This window comes from Mastigoproctus giganteus, chromosome 9 (genome assembly GCF_048544385.1).
Source record: "Mastigoproctus giganteus isolate SK-2022 chromosome 9, ASM4854438v1, whole genome shotgun sequence".
NCBI classification, from domain to species: domain Eukaryota; kingdom Metazoa; phylum Arthropoda; class Arachnida; order Uropygi; family Thelyphonidae; genus Mastigoproctus; species Mastigoproctus giganteus.
The window spans coordinates 43001136-43021768 of record NC_143583.1 but is presented as its reverse complement, the minus strand read 5'-3'; the positions used below and the strand labels follow the sequence as shown (position 1 = coordinate 43021768).

The window sequence follows — 20633 nt, the reverse complement described above, 5'->3', positions numbered from 1 at the left end:
TCGAGAAGAACAGGCAGGATTTAGACCCGGGCGAGGATGCTGTGATCAAATCTTTGCCATTCGTCAGCTGATGGAGGAGAGGATCCGGTGTGGACAGCGAACTGTCATTGTTTTCATTGACTTTAAGTCTGCTTTCGACTGTGTCCACCAGCCTGCCTTATGGAAACTACTAGAGGTTGAACATGTACCTCGAAAAGTCATCACACTCCTCCAAACTGCATACAACGGTTTAACCAGCCAGGTGCGCATCCAGAACGATTTATCTGAGGAATTTACCATCCAAACTGGAGTCCGCCAAGGGGATGTAGCCTCCCCGTTGCTTTTCAACATCGTGGTCGACGCCATTATGAGGCAAGCATTCAGAAATAGACAGGGCATACAATATGACAAGGATCACTATGTGACTGAGCTGATGTTTGCTGATGATAGTGCTATCCTTGCCAGTAACGACGCTGAAGCCACGGACATCCTCTACGACATTGCCCGCATTGCCCGGCCATATGGTTTGAAGATCAATGCTGGTAAGACAAAGGCCCTGACAACAGATGGGTCGCAAGCCACCATCTATCTCGAAGGCGTCCAGATCGAGCAAGTGCAGGACTTTAAATACCTTGGGTCGCTGGTCCAGGAGAAGAAAGTTGCATCCACCATGGAAATCCACAGCAGAATTGGACAGGCGGCCACTGCGTTCGCCTCGCTCAAATGGTGTCTGTGGAAGAGGACCAACATTTCCACAAAGACTAAAATCTGACTCTTCCGGACTTTGATCCTGCCCATTCTTCTTTACGGATTGGAAACATGGATTTGTCTCAATTTAGATTTGAACAAACTTGAGGTATTCCAAATGCGATGCCTGCGGCAGATCTTGGGCATCTCTCTTCGCGACCGCATCACTAATGATACCATCCGTGACAGATGCCAACAGCAACCAACCATTGCCGACCAAATCCAGAAGCGAAGGCTTAGATGGTTTGGCCACATATGTAGAATGGGCACGAACAGAATACCATCCAGACTCCTTTGGAGACAACGGCCCACACAATGGGCCATCCAACGGACCACGCCTAGGAAAACGTGGGCCAAGCAAGTGGAAAATGACTTGAAGAGCCGACGTTTCGACCTTAACCAAGCCAGGACTGACGCCATTGATCGTAAGGTATGGAAGAACATCACAGAGCAAGTCCGGAACCCTGCGGCACCTACAGCAGCATACTGGTTGCGTGGCCAACCGCCTCCCCCAGCTGCCAGCTAAGAACCAAAGAAGAAGAAGAAGAAGAAGAAGCACACTGCCATTACTGTCATTAACAATCCTGCCAATCTTTGTATCATCTGCAAATCAAACTTGGACACTAAGCCTGATATACCTCCATCAACATCATTGATAAATATACAAAACAACAGTGGGCCCAACACCGAACCCTGTGGAACTCCAGTAATAACATTAGTCCACAAAGAGCAGCGTCCATTGATCACCACCCTCTGTCTTCTCCCACTCAACCACCCTTTTATCCACTGTAGCAACTTACCCTTAATACCATTCTGCTGCAATTTGTCCATGTGCAACAGTGTCAAAAGCTTTCCTGAAATCCAAGTATATGATATCAAAATTATTTTTTGCATCCAGTTCATTTGTAACCACATCATGGTATCCAATCAAAATTCTCAGACAAGACTTTACCTTAACAAACCCATGCTGTGTCCGAATTATTGCTGCAGTCTTGTCTAGATGATCCTGCAATGCATCTTTAACCAGTGACTCCATTATTTTACCTGGAACAGAAGTTAAACTAACTGGTAATTACTCATGTCACTCTTCGATCCATCTTTGTGAATTGGTGATACATTTGCACATCTCCAGTCCATGGGGAGTTCTTCTGAGTCCAAGGATGCTCTCATAATTAAGGCTAAGGGTTTGCTCAGTTCCTTTGCCGCCTCCTTTAATATAACTGGATAGATCCCATCAACTCCAGATGCCTTTCTTATGTTTAACTTCAACAATTTCCCCTCCACTTTGCTCTCAGTTATTACAAAATAATTATGCACCCTGCTTCAATTTGATAACCTTCTGGCATTTTACTTCCTTAATAACTCCTCATGTGTGAATGTAGATGCAAAATACTCATTCAGTTTGTTTGCTATCTGAGCAGGATCATCAACAGTCAAACCATTGATATCAAGTGAACCAATTTTATTCATCCCCTTCCTTTTAGAGTTTATATAAGTAAAGAAATCCTTGCTGTTTTTCTTAGCATCATTTGCCAAATATTTCTCGTAACCTGAATTCACTTGCCTAATCTCTTTTGCGACTTTATTACAGACTATCTGCCATAGGCTTCTGTGTCGCCTGATAATTTATATGCATCCCATGCATTATACTTCTCTGCCACAAGTCTCATTAGTTCATTTGACAACAATTTAGGCCTAAGCCTTGAACAATATTTCTTAATAGGTATGAAACGCCTAGTAGCTTCCACAGTTAATTCCTTGAATGCTCCCACTTTGAATTTGCTGTTGGTAACATCATCAGTTTGTCCCACTGTACAGAATTAAAAACAGAATTAAATTAAAAACTGTCTGAGACCACTGTAGTCACCTTTACGGAAGCAAAAACCCTTTCCTTTACCCCTGATGGTAATTATATCTTTAAGTAAATACCACATCAGTACACTGTGATCACTGTCACCTATAGTTCCTTTATCTGCAAATTCTTAATACACGAATCTTCACTGCTGATAACCAGATCAAATGTTTTACCCTTTCTAGTTGCCTCTTGAACATATTGCTGCAGAAAACAATCATCCAATAAATCCACAAGTCTTGCTTGTGTGCGAGTGACCAACCCACAGTTCCAGTCAATATCTGGGAAGTTAAAATCCCCCATTATAAGACATTCTGATTTACAAGCCCACTCTATTTCTCTGTACAGTTGTTCATTGTACTCATTGAAGTCATTAGGCCTATAACATACTGCTACTTTTATTTTTGCTTTTCCAGTGCTTATGTCACATTAAACTGACTCAACATTGCACTGTCCATCTATGTCAACTGGATGCACTTCCTTTGATTTTATGTTTTATCATAACATTAACATATGTTAATGTTATGATAATCAGATATTTGTTTTTCTTGCAACACGTTAAAAGTGGACAACATGCTTTCTAGAAGTGGCTTAAGTCAACAGAAAAGATTAAAGGCAACAGAAAGGGTTAAAGCTTCATAAAATATTTACAAAATAATAGTAAATAAAACATTAAAGAACTATCTTATAAAACTAATGATTAATAAGATGGCATAAAAGTTTGGAATTAAATATTTAAACACAGTCAATAACACACAAAATTATGTAAATGTCTACGTACCTGTTTCAGAGTCGATAGTATAAGATACCCCTTCCCAAGGATCACATACTGGTGGTGAAGATGCTTCATTATACTCATTTTTTTTCTCAGTATTACGTTCCTCCTAGTTATAAGAGAGATTATTTTTCTGAAGTAAATGCATCACAGACAAAAACTGAAATTTCATTTGATTTTGAACTAGAACTAATGCTGATATATAATTACCACTTCCAATTCAAAGTAATGAACTAATGCATGTGTGCACATGGCATTGCAACATACACACAAACCTACCAAAAGTCATAGAATATTTACTTTCTTTTTTTTTTTTTTTTTTTTAATGTAAACCCTAAACACAAAAGGTATTAGAACCTACAGCACTTAGAGACACATATGGGTTGAAGAGGAAGACAGAGGATACTTCCTGACATTAGACTTAAAATTCTGTAGAATGTAGTTGAGAAATACAGGGGAATGAAGGCTGTTAAGAAAAACAGAAGCCGAAGGAATAAATAAGGAAAAAGTTGATTCTGTGAGTTTAGAGGGTGTGAATGGATGTAAACTATCTGCAGCATGCATTTGAACTGGTGTGAAAGAGAGTGTCTTCTAGATGAGCAGAAAACCCACTACACTATTATTATGGGGACTTCAATGCTAAGGCTGGAAAAGGGCAAAACAGTGCAGAAAGAGGAACTATAGGAAATTTTGGAATTGGTGAAAGAAATAAAAGAGGTGAAAGCCTTGTGGAATTTGCAGAATCTCAAGGACTGTCAGTAATGAACACTTTTTTCAAGAAAAGGGTGAACAGAAAGTGGACATGGAATAGTTCAAATGGATTAACAACTAATGAAATCGACTTCATCCTCACTAACAGAAGATATATTATGAATGATGTTACCGTCCTGAATAAGGTAAATGTTGGAAGTGATCACAGAATGGTAAGATGTACACTTGATATAGATGTAGGAAAGGAAAGGAAAAAACTGGCTCGAGTAAATAATACAAAGGTCTTTGAGATAACAGAGGAGGAGAAAAAGCAGTATGTACTGGAACTTAAGAACAAGTTTGAGCTTCTGCAGACTGCTCAGGACCAAGATATCGATGAGGAATATTACAACTTTCTGAAAGTGATAAAGCCCAAGAAACCTATAGGGAAAAAGAAATCCAAAGAAGGAAAAATTAGTCAAGAAACACTTGTCATGATGAACCGAAGATGACAAATGAAGAGCAAGAAAAACACTGATAGGCAAAAAATTGAGTATACTGAGTTATGCAAAGCCATTAGAAAGAGACTCAGAGAGGACATAAGAAGATTTAACACAAGAAAAGTAGAACAAGCATTAAGGGAAAACAAAGCATTTAAATCAGCAGCCATGAGCAGTAATACAGAAAGACAAATGATACAGAAACTGAAGAATAGCGATGGTGTACTTATAAACAGCAGAGAAGGCATAATTCAAATAACAGAAGACTACTGTAGAGAATTATACAAGGAGCGAGGGAATGATTCCAGCAGTGGGGAAGATGGATTGCAAAGTAGAAACACATACAACATACCCGATATTCTTCCTGATGAGGTAGAACATGCATTTAAGAAAATGAAGAATCAGAAAGCCCCGGGGGAAGATGAAGTTATGGTAGAGTTGTTAAAATTGGGAGGAAGAGACATAACACAAAAACTGGCAAGGCTCTTCACAAAGTGCATTAGAAAAGGAGTGACGCCTAAGCAGTGGAATAATGCAATCATAGTTTTGCTGCATAAGAAAGGAGATAAATCAGAAATTGGAAATTATAGACCAATTAGTTTGTTATCCCATATCTACAAGTTGTTCACAAGGGTCATTACTAACAGATTAGAAAGAATACTTGATGAGAATCAACCGAAAGAGCAAGCTGGCTTTAGGACAGGATTCTCAACTATGGATCACCTTCACGTAATATCACAGCTAATGGAGAAAGCAAATGAATATAAAACACCATTATGCCTGGCATTTGTGGATTATGAAAAGGCATTTGACTCCATACAGCATAAGGCAATGTTTCGGGCACTGGAAAGACAAGGCATAGATATCCCATATATTATGATTTTGAAGAAAATATATGAGAGTGCTACCTCCTTTATCAGACTAGACAAAGACAGCAGGAAATTTAAAATCGAGAAAGGAGTTCGACAAGGAGACACAATATCTCCGAAGCTGTTTACTGCTGCCCTCCAGGAAGCTTTCAGAAGATTAGACTGGTCACAGAAAGGAGTCAATGTGAACAGAGAGTACCTAAACCATTTACGATTTGCAGATGACATTGTGGTCATAAGCCACGATCCCAAAGAATTAGAGGAAAATCTTAATCAGTTATGCACAGTTAGTAAGGATTTTGGACTAAAGATGAATATGGCTAAAACAAAAGTAATGATGAACAAGTATGCCACAGAAAGGGAAATAATGATTGAAGGAGCAGTAATTGAAAAGGTGGAGTCATATACTTATCTGGGGCAAGTTATTAGCTGTAATAATGATAAATGGCTGGAACTCAAGAGAAGAATAAATTTTGGATGGATAGCATTCAGGAAATATAGTCACATACTGAAGAGCAATATCCCAGTTTGTCTGAAACGTAAAATAATGAACCAATGTATACTCCCCACAATGACTTATGGAGGTGAAACTTGGGCACTCACCAAAAGAATGGAAGAGAAGCTGAGAACTACACAGTGAAGAATGGAACGAATTATATTGGGAATCAGACTGTTAGATAAGAAGAGAAACACATGGATTAGGCAGCAAACTCAAGTAAAGGACATTCTTATGAAAACTAAAGAACTAGTTTGGATGGTACCCAAGAGAGCTAGAAGAAAATCTGGAAGACAAAGGCGGAGATGGATAGATGAAATTCAAGAGTTTTTGGGTAGTAAATGGATGGCAGTGCTCAAAACAGAAGGAACTGGAAAGATGCTGGAGAGGCCTTCATTCTGCAGTGGATTGAAAATGGCTGATGATGATGATGAAAGAGAGTGGGGGAATTACAGATGTCAATTCAGAAGAAAAGTCCTATGAAAGTATGTATAGAAATGGCATGCAACAGAAACTGAATATCTATGAGAAAGAGAATGATATTTCTTTGTAAGAGATATGTCATTAATTAACCAGATTGTCCTCTTCTGAACTGAATGAAGAAACTTTAGGGAGATATTGGAAAATTTCTGGATGGGGCAACAATATTTCACGGCTAAGCAGATTATGGATTTGTACAAAGTGAGTAGCTATTGAGAAGAAAAGTAATGCTGAAAGTGAAAAAAAAAAACATTTTTTTGATGCAGAGGAAGCAATATTTGTGATGTGCTTATGACAAGAGAAAGAAGTCAAGGTAATCTCTAATAGAGGTGATCTTTTCCAGCAATCTGAGTGTCATTAAAGATAAGCATAAGAGTAGTAGACTCTTTTTTGCAATTAATAAGACAGGACTGAGTTTTAGAAGAACTGAAGTAAAGTTTCTTTGACCCATTTAAGAATTACCTGGAGATCAGCATATAAGGAATTGGCGGTGGATATCTGGGAAGATAAATCAGAAATTGGAAATTATAGACCAATTAGCTTGTTATCCCACATCTACAAGTTGTTCACAAGGGTCATTACTAACAGATTAGAAAGAATACTTGATGAGAATCAACCGAAAGAGCAAGCTGGCTTTAGGACAGGATTCTCAACTATGGATCACCTTCACGTAATATCACAGCTAATGGAGAAAGCAAATGAATATAAAACACCATTATGCTTGGCATTTGTGGATTATGAAAAGGCATTTGACTCCATACAGCATAAGGCAATGTTTCGGGCACTGGAAAGACAAGGCATAGATACCCCATATATTATGATTTTGAAGAAAATATATGAGAGTGCTATCTCCTTTATTAGACTAGACAAAGACAGTAGCAAATTTAAAATCAAGAAAGGAGTTCGACAAGAAGACACAATATTTCCGAAGCTGTTTACTGCTGCCCTTGAGGAAACTCTCAGAAGATTAGATTAGAAAGGAGTCAATGTGAACAGAGAGTACCTAAACCATTTACGATTTGCAGATGACATTGTGGTCATAAGCCACGATCCCAAAGAATTAGAGGAAAATCTTAATCAGTTATGCACAGTTAGTAAGGATTTTGGACTAAAGATGAATATGGCTAAAACAAAAGTAATGATGAACAAGTATGCCACGGAAAGGGAAATAATGATTGAAGGAGCAGTAATTGAAAAGGTGGAGTCATATACTTATCTGAGACAAGTTATTAGCTGTAATAATGATAAATGGCTGGAAGTCAAGAGAAGAATAAATTTTGGATGGATAGCATTCAGGAAATATAGTCACATACTGAAGAGCAATATCCCAGTTTGTCTGAAACGTAAAATAATGAATCAATGTATACTCCCTACCATGACTTATGGAAATGAAACTTGGGCACTCACCAAAGGAATGGAAGAGAAGCTGAGAACTACACAGCGAAGAATGGAATGAATTATATTGGGAATCAGACTGTTAGATAAGAAGAGAAACACATGGATTAGGCAGCAAACTCAAGTAAAGAACATTCTTATCAAAACTAAAGAACTAAAATGGTCTTGGGCAGGACACATAGTAGCTCGAAGACATGATGACAGGTGGACTAAGAAAATAACAGAATGGTACCCAAGAGGAGCTAGAAGAAAACCTGGAAGACAAAGGCGGAGATGGATAGATGAAATTCATGAGTTTTTGGGTAGTAAATGGATGGCCAGTGCTCAAAACAGAAGGAACTGGAAAGTTGCTGGAGAGGCTTTCATCCTGCAGTGGATTGAAAATGGCTGATGATGATGATGATCTGGAAAGTTAAAGCTGTTTGAGCAGGAAAAGATGGAAGATGGAATGTAGTGTGTTTTCATCAGCCAAACTATGGATATGATTTCCAGTCAATGGAAGATCATTAATATGCAAGATGAACTGAAAGGATTGGGAGAAAGAACTGAACCTTGGGGGACACCAGCACTAGTGAAGAAGTTAAAGACAGAGAGTCATTCACCAGTGCCTGCAGCAGATATTCAGAAGGAAAGAACTGGATACCGAATTACAATAAACGTTAGGCAGGTTATAAGATGAGTGCTTATTAAGAATACCTTAATGAATACTGTTAAAGTGTTAAAAAATGCTATCATTTTTTGTCCCTTTCACCTGCTTTTAAGAAGCATTTATTCTTCAAAGTGTCCTATACTTTTTCCATGGTCTATACAACTAATCTGACGGAATGAACGTCGTTTAACTTTCGATTTCGTAGCTGCAGTCAGTCGCTGCCCTAGGGGGAAGTTGTTGTTGAAATGATACACCGCATTTAGTGCACAGAGCAATTAGATGACGTCAGTCACCCCTCTCTCCGATGGTCACGGGCAGTCCGCATATTGCGTAATTGCGTCAGGAATGAAAAGAGCAGATTGTGACTTGTGACAGAAGAGAGTGAGAAATTAGAACATAAGACATAATTCCTTATGAGATCGAAACTAATAAACACAATGACTGTCATTCTAAAATTCCGTTCGTAAAAGTATATCGATTTATGTTCGATGACCATGATTTTAAAACAAAAGAAACTGCCTTACACAAACATGGGATTTCCTTTCTTCTTACAATATTTCATTTTTAGTTGGTCAAATTCCAAAGTTGACAGTCCCCAAGTTAGTTCCTTGCCCCACATTATTGACCTGTGAGATCAGAATAGGTAGGGGAATGTAGAGGTATTTAATTGAAAAGGGGAAAGAAGAGAGAGAGAGCTCGGCCAGTCTTTATGTAGATTTCGAAGTTGGAAGAGCGAGAGTGAGATCTGAGAAACTTAGAGAGCTGTTGAAGAGTTCCAAGAGGTTTTTCGAGTATCTTGTAGAGTTTTTCTAGCGCCGAAAGTAGTGAAGAGAGAGTGAAAGATCAGCCGATAAAGAAAATCGAGGAAGACAGCCAAAAGTCGTAATTATGGATCAAACAGTAGTACCAAGGAGTGCTGAGAAAGAAAGACATTTTTTCATTAAGTGATTAGCCTTTTTCTGAAACAACACAAACTCAACCATTAGAAGTTAATTATACTTTCCCCTTGCCTTAAATTCACACACACATACACACACCGACCTCTCTTCTCATAAAAATCATTCTGACAAATGTGTATCTACTTTTCCTAGTTAGAATTAGACAGAATTAAACAATCTGACCAATTAGTCATTTTAATACTCATTGTAATTGTTAGGTTGACAGATGTATTCTTATTCTAATAATGGAACAATTGTATGACATGACTGTCATCACTGTTTGTGAATTTTCACAAGAGAAATAGTGGAAAAGCACATGAAGAACATTTAAAAATTCTAATACTGCTAACAGCAAGATAATGCTTGTTATTCAGTTAATTTACCAAGCAACCACATACCAATTAATCTAAAACTTTGACCAGTTCAATTGTACTCATGTATATGACTTATATGTTTAATAAATCTTGTTTTGTTGACCATTTTGCCTCGTGACAATTCTCTGTTACACATAATTCACATAATTTATTGAGAAGATTTTGAGTTGGAGTTATGCGGGCTCAAAGTTCAACTTAAGGAGAACCTTTGAGTTAATCACAACACGATCTTGATGCTGCAGGCTTACTCTTATTTAAGTCTGAGTGGGCTTGAGGGTGCAAGATTTTTGTCCTAATCCAACTACTGGAATATCATTTGAAACCCAGGTCTTCTGGAAACACATATTAGTGTGCAGACTTGTCGGAAGACGAGTGATTCACAGAGAACATTATTTAGGCAAGCACACACGCTAAAACAGAAGGAAACCTGTGGAAGGTAAGGGTATCTAATCCACGTGTTGAACAAGTTTTGCAGCTCCCATGAACACTAAGTTTTAATTATATTTAGCTGTTTTATTGACTTAATTGTTAGATTAAATTATTTTCTATAAGCAGCTTATAGACCTAGTCAAGCTCTGTAATTTATTTTGAATTTAGATAGTGTGATTTTGAGAGTAATTAATGCTTCGTGTGCGTGGATTTACCATTCGTAACTTGCCGCCATTGTTATACGATACAATGTGTACCCAGAACTAGACGGCATAAGGTTTAACGGAAAACTAGATAGAGAGTATAGTAGTATAAATTAATCAATAAAATTTACTAATCTTATTAAATTTCATTTTCAATTAAATTGTACTTTTTTAACTAAATACATATAACGATTAATACATTTTTACAAATGTAACAATATAAATTAATACATATAACCTGACAGGAGATAAGAAAGTCATATAACGTAACTCGGAGATAATATTTGATACTGATTGTTTGTTATTTGGTTTTTAGGAACATTAGCAACTAAGGCCATATTGCTCCGGGATATGCGGTGGTCATTCCCTGAATGACCTTTCCGCATCCTCCGTATTTGGTGGTGACGGGCTCGAACCCCGGTCTAATCAAGAAGCGTGTGCTATGCACTGCTGCTCCTTCCCACCTGGCTACTAATATTTGATACTGAAATACATATATATAGTGTTATAAGTGCATTGAGATATAAGTTTAGGGTTATATTTTGTATTGGAATTTTATTTGAAATTGAATAGAAATCATGACTCAGACCAGAGCAGCAAAGCAAAAGGCTCAAGCTAATGGGAGTGCTGTGGCTCAGGGGAGGACTGGGGGGGGGCAGTTGCCCTCTGAATCATAGCCTTTTGAAATGCACTGCTTGTTTGATGTTTGTGGAGCAATCAGGAATGGAACATGATTGCCGAGGGGAATATCTTTGTGTGTGCACGATGTAAGGAGTGTGAGGAAATCAGGTGCCAACTCAGCGTTGTTATGGGCCTATATGAGAGCTTGAAGGACTGGGTGGATGCCCTCAAAGGATTTAAATTGAGGGGCCCATCAAGCTCTCAGCTACCCACATCAATGCCAGAGCTTGCACTTGAACATCACAAACACAGCAGCAGCAACCCCCCAAGGCAGAATGATCTGGTCCCAAAGGAACTAGTTGTTGTCGGTGACTCTATTGTCAGGTAAACAGGAAACATATTGTGCAAAAAGGATAGGTGGAACAGGACCAGTGTATGTCTACCAGGGGCAAAGGTTGATGACATTGTAGAACAGATATCATCTTTTAAGGGCACAAAGGGTGATATTGTTGTACACGTTGGCACTAATGATATTAAGAGCAGGAGACCGGAGGAATTACTTATCAAGTACAGGTCAATGTTGAAAAAAAGCCACGAGTTCGAGTTACATTTGAAAGTGTCTCCAATTCTGGCCAGACATGATAGGAGGGAGTATATATGACGAGAGCCTTGTTGATCAATTCAGTCCTGGAGAGATTGTGCAAGGCTTGAGGGGTTGAATTTTTCTCAGTCTGGCCTGTGCTCATTAACAGGAGAGATTGCTTCTACAGGAATGGGATAAACTTAAGCAGAAAGGGTGCAAGAATATCTGCTGATGCTATCGAGGCAGAGTTAAGTGGGTCGGAAAACTGTTAGCTTGGGGGGGGATACATGGACTAATAGATCAACAGTAGCCACTGGCAGAGGTGAAAGTGATTCTTGCACTGCTTCTATTGAAATGCAATTGAGCAGCAGCCTGGAAAGCAAGACAATGGGGATTTCCAGGACTGCTGGGAGTCATAGTGGAACAAGTAAATACAGAAGACTGTCGATTTACCGAGACACTTCAAGACTCCAAATTAAAAAAAAAATCAACGAGAAATCACAGAATTCAAGTAATAACTAGAATAGTTATAAACACATATTTTGCAAGGTCGTTAATAAGGGACAAGAACCGGCGTTATAAGTCGTCATTGGTAGATTAGTGTGCCTATTATCTTGCAACCCCCGCTGTCTTCACACCCACCACTCCAAAAAAAAAAAAAAAAAAGAGACCAAATGTTTGTTTTAGTGTGTCGCGTCTATTGTTTTGTTTCGTCGCACCGCAAAAGGCAAATTTTGTTTCATTATTTAAATCAGGAATGTTGGAATTTTTTTTTTTTTTATAGTAACTTTGTTTTGTTTAGAAATCATGGGGCAAAAGCAAGAGCTGTGAAACTTGAAATTATTCAAAAGTTTGAAAACAGTGCATCTGTTAAATCCCTAATGAACGATTATAATGCTGGTGACCAAACCATATGTGACACTGTAAAAAATAAAGAGAAGCTATTAGATTTAAAATGGACATCATAAAAAATAAAGGGAAGCATCGTACTGGACACATGAGTAGTGTGTGGTAAGTTTTTTCATTTTTCATCTATCGCCATACTTTTTACATAGGTTGCTAAACATTTTTTGATACAGTAAGTCCCCAACTTATGTAACTTCGGACTTACGTTACGTTATTTATATATATTTTTATATGACTGAAGATTTCAGTGAAGGGGGACAAACATTTAAACATAATACCGTAATGTAAAAACGCACAGAATTCCAGTTATCGGGATTATAGCAAATGCAATAAGATCGAGTTTAATATCTCAATTCTGTTAGTGCATCTATAATTAGATGCACTAACAGAAAAGCCTATAAACCTGAAAGTGCAAATAGTTTTTACTGTTTTATGGTAGTGACCTCCAGAAATGTGCTTTCGCCCTGTGAAGTTCTTTTTAGAAAATTTAATTTTGACTTTTATCATGATGCCGACTAAGAGAATAAGTGACAGCAGTACTAATAAATCTACCAAGAAAAAGAAAGCGATTGAGTTGGATCAGAAAATTAAAATAATAAGGATGCACGAAAATGGCCAAACATTAACAAGTATCGCACAGAATTCAGATTTGTCAGTGGCGACAGTGAACACAATAAAGGAGAAGGATGGAATACGAGAAGCGGTAAAGCGATCGGCACCAATGAAGTCAACTATAATAAACAAGGCTATGAAATACATATCAGTTTTTACAGTACAATACCATGCGAGTTTTCTTCCTTTTATGTTTTCATTTCTTATGTGCTACTGTGGCAACTTCACTTCTGTCCCCAGATAAATTTTTTAATTGAACTAATTAAAAATATATAACTATTTTCCTTCTGAGGATATTATATGGTTTTTGTAATTTTGGCATATCAGGGATATAGTAGCAATATTTTGTTAGTCATTCTGAATTACGTAAAACTCGACTTATGTAAGAAGTCCTGGAATGTATCTGATAAGAATGTTGGGGACTTACTGTATTTTTTGGATTAACCGGGAAATAAATTATCCAGGAATTCTTTTTTACCATCTCTCCCAGAAAATCGGGAGTCTACTGTACATGGGCTGTGTTAGGGTAACTAAAAGTAGAAACAGGTGCATGTATACTTGTGTGTACACCAATGCTAGGAGTAGGGATAATAAATAAATTTGATGAGTTTGAAGTGCTAGTCAAGACATAAAAGGCAGATATTGTTGGGATATCAGAGACATGGTGTCACACAGACATAAGCAGTACAGAATTGGAATTTGGGAAGTACAATGTGTACAGAAAGGATAGACAGAACAGGAAGGGAGAAAGGGTTATGCTGTTAGTTAAGAAACACATAAAATCTAAGGAAGTGCATCCAATTGATGTTGATGGACAATGCAATGTTGAGTTTTTTTTTTGTTAGTTGTTGGCGCATTGGCTCTGTGACCTTAATGCAAATCCCCAAGATTTTGCATTTTACTCTGATCCAAGCCGGAGGCAGGATTCGAACCTGCGACCATTGGTTTGCCGGGCAGACACTTTACCCACCTGGCTAGCCAGGTCGACGCAATGTTGAGTCTGTTTGGTGTGACGTAAGCACTGTGAAAGGAAAAAGGAGAGGTGTGAGTTATAGGCCTAATGAATCTAATGAATATAATGAGCAATTGTACAGAGAAACAGAGTAGGCCAGTAAATCAGAGTGTCATATTATGGAGAATTTTAATTTCCCAGAAATTGACTGGAATTTGTGGGTTGGTCACTCACACACTAGCAAGACTTTTGTGGATTTATTGAATGATCGTTTTCTACAGCAGCAGCATGTTCAGGAGGCAACCAGAGGGAGTAATACTCTTGATATGATTATCAGTAGTGATTCTTCATGCATTAAGAATCTGCAGATAAAGGAACAACTAGGTGGTAGTGATCACAGTGTGCTGAAGTGGGATTTACTCAAAAAGGAAACTACCATTAGGGGTAAAGGAAAGGGCTTTTGTTTTCGTAAAGGTGACTACTATGGTCTGAAACAGTATTTAAATTCTATATGGTGGGACCAACTGATGATGTTACCAACAGCAAATTCAAAATGGGAAGCATTCAAAGAAATACTCTTGGAAGCTACTAGGCTTTTCATACCAACTAAGAAATATTGTTCAAGGTTTAGGCCTAAATGGATGTCAGATGAACTAATTAGATATGTAGCAGAGAAGAAAAATGCATGGGATACATATAAATTAATAGGTGACACAGAAGCCTATTTTAGATATAAGCTGGTCTGTAACCAAGTCACAACGGAGGCAGAGAAGAAAAATGCATGGGATACATATAAATTAACAGGTGACATAGAAATCTATGATAAATATAAGCTGGTCTGTAACCAAGTCACAACAGAGATTAGGCTGGCAAAGGCAAATTACAAGAAATCTTTGGCAAAGGAAACAAAGAACAACCGCAAAGAATACTTTACTTATGTAAACTCTAGAAGGAAGGGGATGAATCAGATTGGTCCACTTGATATCAACAGTTCAACTGTTCATGATCCTGCTCAAGTAGCTAACAAACTGAATGAATATTTTGCATCTACATTCACACATGAGGAGTTATTCAGGGAGGGGAATGCCAGAGGTGTAGTGAACTCTGCTAGTAAACTAGATAATCTTGTAATAACTGAGAGTAAAGTGGAGGAGAAATTGTTGAAGATAAACATAAGAAAGGCACCTGGGTTGGATGGAATCTATCCAGTTACATTAAAGGAGGCAGCAAAGGAAGTAAGCAAACCCTTAGCCATAATTATGAGCATTTCCTTGGACTCAGGTGAGGTACCCATGGAATGGAAATGCGGAAATGTGACCCCAATCCACAAAGGAGGAGGACCAAAGGGAGACACAGGTAATTACAGACCTGTTAGTTTAACTTCTGTTCAGGAAAATTAATGGAGGCACTGGTTAAAGAAGCATTGCAGGATCATCAAGACAAGGCTTCAGTTATAGCTCGGACAGAGCATGGATTTGTTAAGGGGAAGTCTTGTCTGACCAATTTGATTGGATACTATGATGTAGTCAAAGGAACTGGATGCAAAGAATAATTTTGATATGATATATTAGAATCTTAGAAAGGCTTTTGATACTGTTGCACATGGAAGACTGCTGCACAAATTGGAGCAGTGTGGCACTGGAGGCAAATTGCTGCTATGGATAAAGGGATGGTTGAGTGGGAGAAGACAGAGTGTGGTAATCAATGAACACTGCTGTTCGTGGACTAATGTTATTAGTACAGTCCCCCAGAGTTCATTGTTGTTTTCTGTATTCATTAATAATATTGATGATGGTATATGAGGCTTAATGTTCAAGTCTGCAGACGATACGAAGGTCGGCAGGATTGTTAATGACACTAATGACAGTACACTGCTGCAATAGTATGTAGAAAAGTTGAGTAGATGGGTTGACAACTGAGGTGACAACTGAAGTTTAACATTGACAAATGTAAAGTACTGCATATGGGAAGCAGTAACCACAGAATAACGTATCAACTGCGTGGTACTACAGTGACAGAGGTAGAGAGTGAAGAGCACCTGGGGGTAATTGTGCAGGTAGATATGAAGTTTTCTGAGCAGTGTAGACAGTCTGCAAGAGTAGCTCATGGTGTCTTGTCAATGATATACAGGAATTTTTCTAGCAGGGATAAGGAGGTGATTATCCCCTTGTACTAGGCAATCATCAGGCCACACCTAGAGTACTGTGTACAAGTCTGGAGGCCTCATTTTTCAAAGAATGTACAGTTGCTAGAACAAGTACAAAGAACAGCAACAAGATTGGTGAACGGGACAAAGGGGTTGCTCTTACGAAGAAAGGCTTAAGTTTTGCAAATTACAGCGTCTGGAGACTAGGCACCTGCAATCTGATTGAGGTGTATAAAGCCTTGAATGGTTTGAGCATGCTCAATGCTGATGGGATTCTTCCTCTTGCTCAGAATAATCATCTGAGTGGGCATAAATTCAAATTGAGGAAAGACAATTGTAGGATAGATGTGCGGAAGTTTGCCTTTAGCCAGCAGGTGGTTGATTGCTGGAACAAACTTCCATCTGTCATAGTAGAAGTTGATAGATTAAACAGATTCAAGGTAGAACTAGACAAACATTTGGAGCAGGTAGATGAGTGAAATGAGAAGAGAGAGAGTGATTTTTTTTTTTTGGTTTTTTTGTTTTGGCTGATACTATATAAGCTTGCTTTCTTGCATTATGTCCCCTTGCTAATGCTAAACACAATCAAAAGCCCTGAGTTTCACCAAATTTTACATCAGATTTTTCCAAAGATGAGTAACATAGCCAATATATCATCAGTGGATTGAGACTGGTGGAATCCAAACTGGCACTCACTGATCAGATGGAAGGTTTCAAGATAGCTCAAGATTTGGCAATTGATAGATTTTTCCATTCCGTTGGAAAGAGTAGAGGTAAGTGTAATTGGATGATAATTAGAAGAAAAAGATTTTTCACCCTTCTTAGAAACTGGCTGTACATGAGCAAATTTCCAAGCAGAAGGAAAAACACCAAAGAAATATAAAAAAGTGTAAAAAGGTGATAGAGAACAGAAGCAAAGCTCAGAGCACAAGTTTTGGGAACAGGTGGAGATTCTCAGGACCTGCAACTTTCTTAGCATCAACACTAATTAGAATACTTCTTAACATCCTTAGACTGGAAGACCATAGGAAGCACTGAGTGGAATGTATTGGGATGACAGTAGGTGGCTTACAAGGTTGCCGATATAAGGGTTTGAAGAAAAATACAAATGCTAATAAGTCATCTCCGTCTTTATCTGAGAATGCAATAGAACCATCAGGTTTTAAAATTCTTGCCTATGGTGAGAATATTGATGGATAGAAGTTGAAGCCAACAATTCTGGCAAGAGACATGAATGCTCAAATACCATTTCAACCAGAAGCAAGCTTTCAAACATCACCTGTTCAAACTCAAATTTGAACTGATTAATAATTGTTTTACATTTCTTGCAAGCTTTAGTGTAGGTAGAAAATGAACCTGGAGATTTGGACACAAGCCAGTTGCAGTATGATACAATCTTATCTTGAACAGCCTTAGCAGATTTATTGGAAAGCCAAGGATTAGATAAGGGATGAGATTTTAGGGTGGAATGTGGAATAAAGGATCTCATCCCTTCAAGAATAGCTTCAATGACACAATCTGGGAAAGCATTGGGATCGGAAAAATTAAAACAGTAATCAAACCACAGAAAAAAAAAGAACCGAATCATGCAGATTATCCCATTTTTCATTCTCGTAAGGCTGAACAGAATGAGGCTAGCAATGGCCATGTATGTGTCAGAAAGAGAGAGACACAACATTGGAGAAGAAATCATCACCAAGTTGCAATCTAAAGTACCTAGAAGATCACTAATGTTGACTATGAAGGGTTGAAGGGTTGTCAGTGAGAAAAAAAAATAAAGTGTTAGACATGTGATTGATGTTATTTGATACTTCAGTGCCTTGACCAGCTTGGTCCATGTAACCATGGAAACCAACTAGAATTGCGAAAATTAAAACACTAAGGAATTGTTTACAAAATATGTATTTATTTGAAGAAATTAACAGTATGTTGACTGCAATAATGTATATTGGAAAACTTTCTAATAATTTCTAGTAGGAAGCTGTTATTATTCTGCTCCACTCCTTTAAAGCATTTGCAAGCTACACAAATGAAGAAAGCTATCTTGACTTTGTGTTACTCATGCATTCCAATTCATTCCAAAAATGCTCAGCGCTGAAGTCAATGCTGACCATGCAATGTCCTGGTGTTATTTTCTTTGATTCTCATATTTACAATATATGCACTGTGATAAAAAACACTATAGTGTTGAAAGGTGTAGAGGCTACTTCCATACAACTTCCAAATTTGGTGCTGGTAGGAGAAGCACCCATAGGTATTATCCAGAGGATATTTCAGCACAGTGCAATGGTATTTAAAGTGCATATTCTAGGAATATCTTTAATAGTATAAGTCAGGGCCTGGCAAACTACAGCCCACAGGCCAAATCTAGCCCTTTGCCTGTTTTAGTATGGCCCATAAGCTAAGGATGGTTTTTATATTTTTAAATGCTTGAAAAAAAATCAAAAGAAGAATAACATTTCATGACAATGTGAAAATTTTATGAAACTCAAATTTCAGTGTACATGAATAAAGTTTTATTAGAACACAGCCAAAGTTGAGTAGTTGCAACACAGACCGTATGTGGTGCTCTCATCGCTTTACACTGCTGCTCAGCGCTCTACAAATCACAGCGGGCACAGTGATAACTTGACAGAGTTTCGAGTGCAATTCGCTGTACCGTGATATTTTATTTTTATTTTATTACCAGTGCATATCCATCGTGTCAAAACAAGAAAAGAAGAGAAAAGTGGACTTTGAATGTCGCACTTTTAATGCTCTGTGGAGTGTGGATTATTTTATCGAATTAAATGCCAAAGCATTGTGTTTATTATGCAATGACACTATAGTGGTGCTAAAAGAATATAACGCATGTCAACATTACCAAACTAAGCACTCATCACAATATTCTCAACTCACAGGAAAGCAACAGTCAGAAAAATTAGAAAATTTAAAACGGAATATCTCATCAGAGCAGAATTTCTTCGCAAAAATAAAAAATTAGGCTGCAACCAAAGTAAGTTTCCAAGTGGCTCATTTGTTAGCCAAGCAAGGAAAGCCATTTACCGATGGTGAGTTAATCAAATTGTGTTTGATTGCAGCAGCCAAAGAAATGTCCAGAGAAAATAAACTTGTTTAAGACTATTAGCCTTTAGGTGAGAACAGTTGCTCGAAGAGTTGAGGACACTGGGAGCAACATCAATAGTCAATAAAAAAACAAGGCAAATGATTTCGAGTGGTTTTTCCTTGGCTCTTGATGACTCGACAGATGTTTCAGATACTGCTCAGTTGTTGTTTATTTGAGGAGTAAATACCGAGGTTAAAGTGACTGAAGAATTAGCCTCTATGAATAAAACACGTGGAACAACTACAGGCGAAAATATTTTCAAAGAAGTTGAGAAAACACTAATTCAGTACAACCTGAAGTGGAATCTGCTAAGCTGTGTTATAACTTATGGTGGTAAAACTATGTGTGGAGCTTATGAAGCTTGCAAAAATGTAAGATGTTTAAAGCCTATGGTAATTCATTGTATTAATCATCAGCAGGTACTTTGCAGAAAATATTTGAATCTATCATGTGTCTTTGAACCAGTAGTGTCAACAGTGAACTTCATTCACTCTTGTGGACTTCATCGTCAGTTCCATGAATTTTTGTCAGAAATAGAAGCTGAATATTCTGACTTGCCCCTACCACACAGCAGTTCGATGGCTTAGCAGTGGTAAAGTTTTATTGCAATTTGTTGAGCTCAGGGCAGAGATTGAAATTTTTCTGAACGAGAAGAACTACCCTCAACACTGAATGGCTTTGGAAATTAGCTTTTGCTACAGACCTGATAATGTATCTTAATGAATACAACCTAAAATTACAAGGCAAAACAGCACTTATATGCGAAACTTACACTGCAGTAAAGTTATTTCAATGACAACTAATGTTTTTTGAATTACAAGTAATGTTAGGCTGCTTTATACACTTTGTGTGCTGCCAAAAGTTAAAACAAGAAGTGAGATTACCATTCCCATACAAATTTGCAGAAGGACATATTTTCTGAGCTCAAACTACAGTTTCAGCAGTGTTTTTCAGACCTCGATGCAAGTGCAAAAGAAATTAGAATATTTCAAAATCCATTTAACTGTGCAATTGAGGAGCTTCCACCTAACCTTCAACTGGAAGTGATTAATCTGCAATGTAATGACATGCTAAAAGGCAAATATCAAGAAAATAATCTAACAATTCTATAAATGCCTTTCAAGCGATGAATATGCTCAATTGAAATTCTTTCAAGCGATGAATATGCTCAACTGAAACTTGTGGATTGATATCAGTATTTGGCACTACCTATCTGTGGGAAAAGACATTTTCAAAGATGAAATAAGTAAAATTTCATTACAGATCAGCATTAACAGATGAACATTTGCAATCAATTTTGATGATAGCAATTAAGCGAAATATTTTCCCAA

General features: G+C 37.8%; 1 protein-coding gene across 4 annotated transcripts in view; it reads right to left on the bottom strand.

Moving 5' to 3' along the window:
• cnc (NFE2 like bZIP transcription factor cap-n-collar) overlaps window positions 1–20633 on the bottom strand; it is a 405472-nt gene that overhangs the window by 171605 nt on the left and 213234 nt on the right. For all 4 annotated transcript variants that reach the window (XM_090381868.1, XM_090381870.1, XM_090381867.1 and 1 more), the window contains one exon: window positions 3360–3462. In XM_090381868.1, coding sequence (XP_090237994.1) covers window positions 3360–3462 — 103 coding nt within the window. The remainder of the gene's footprint in view (window positions 1–3359; window positions 3463–20633) is intronic.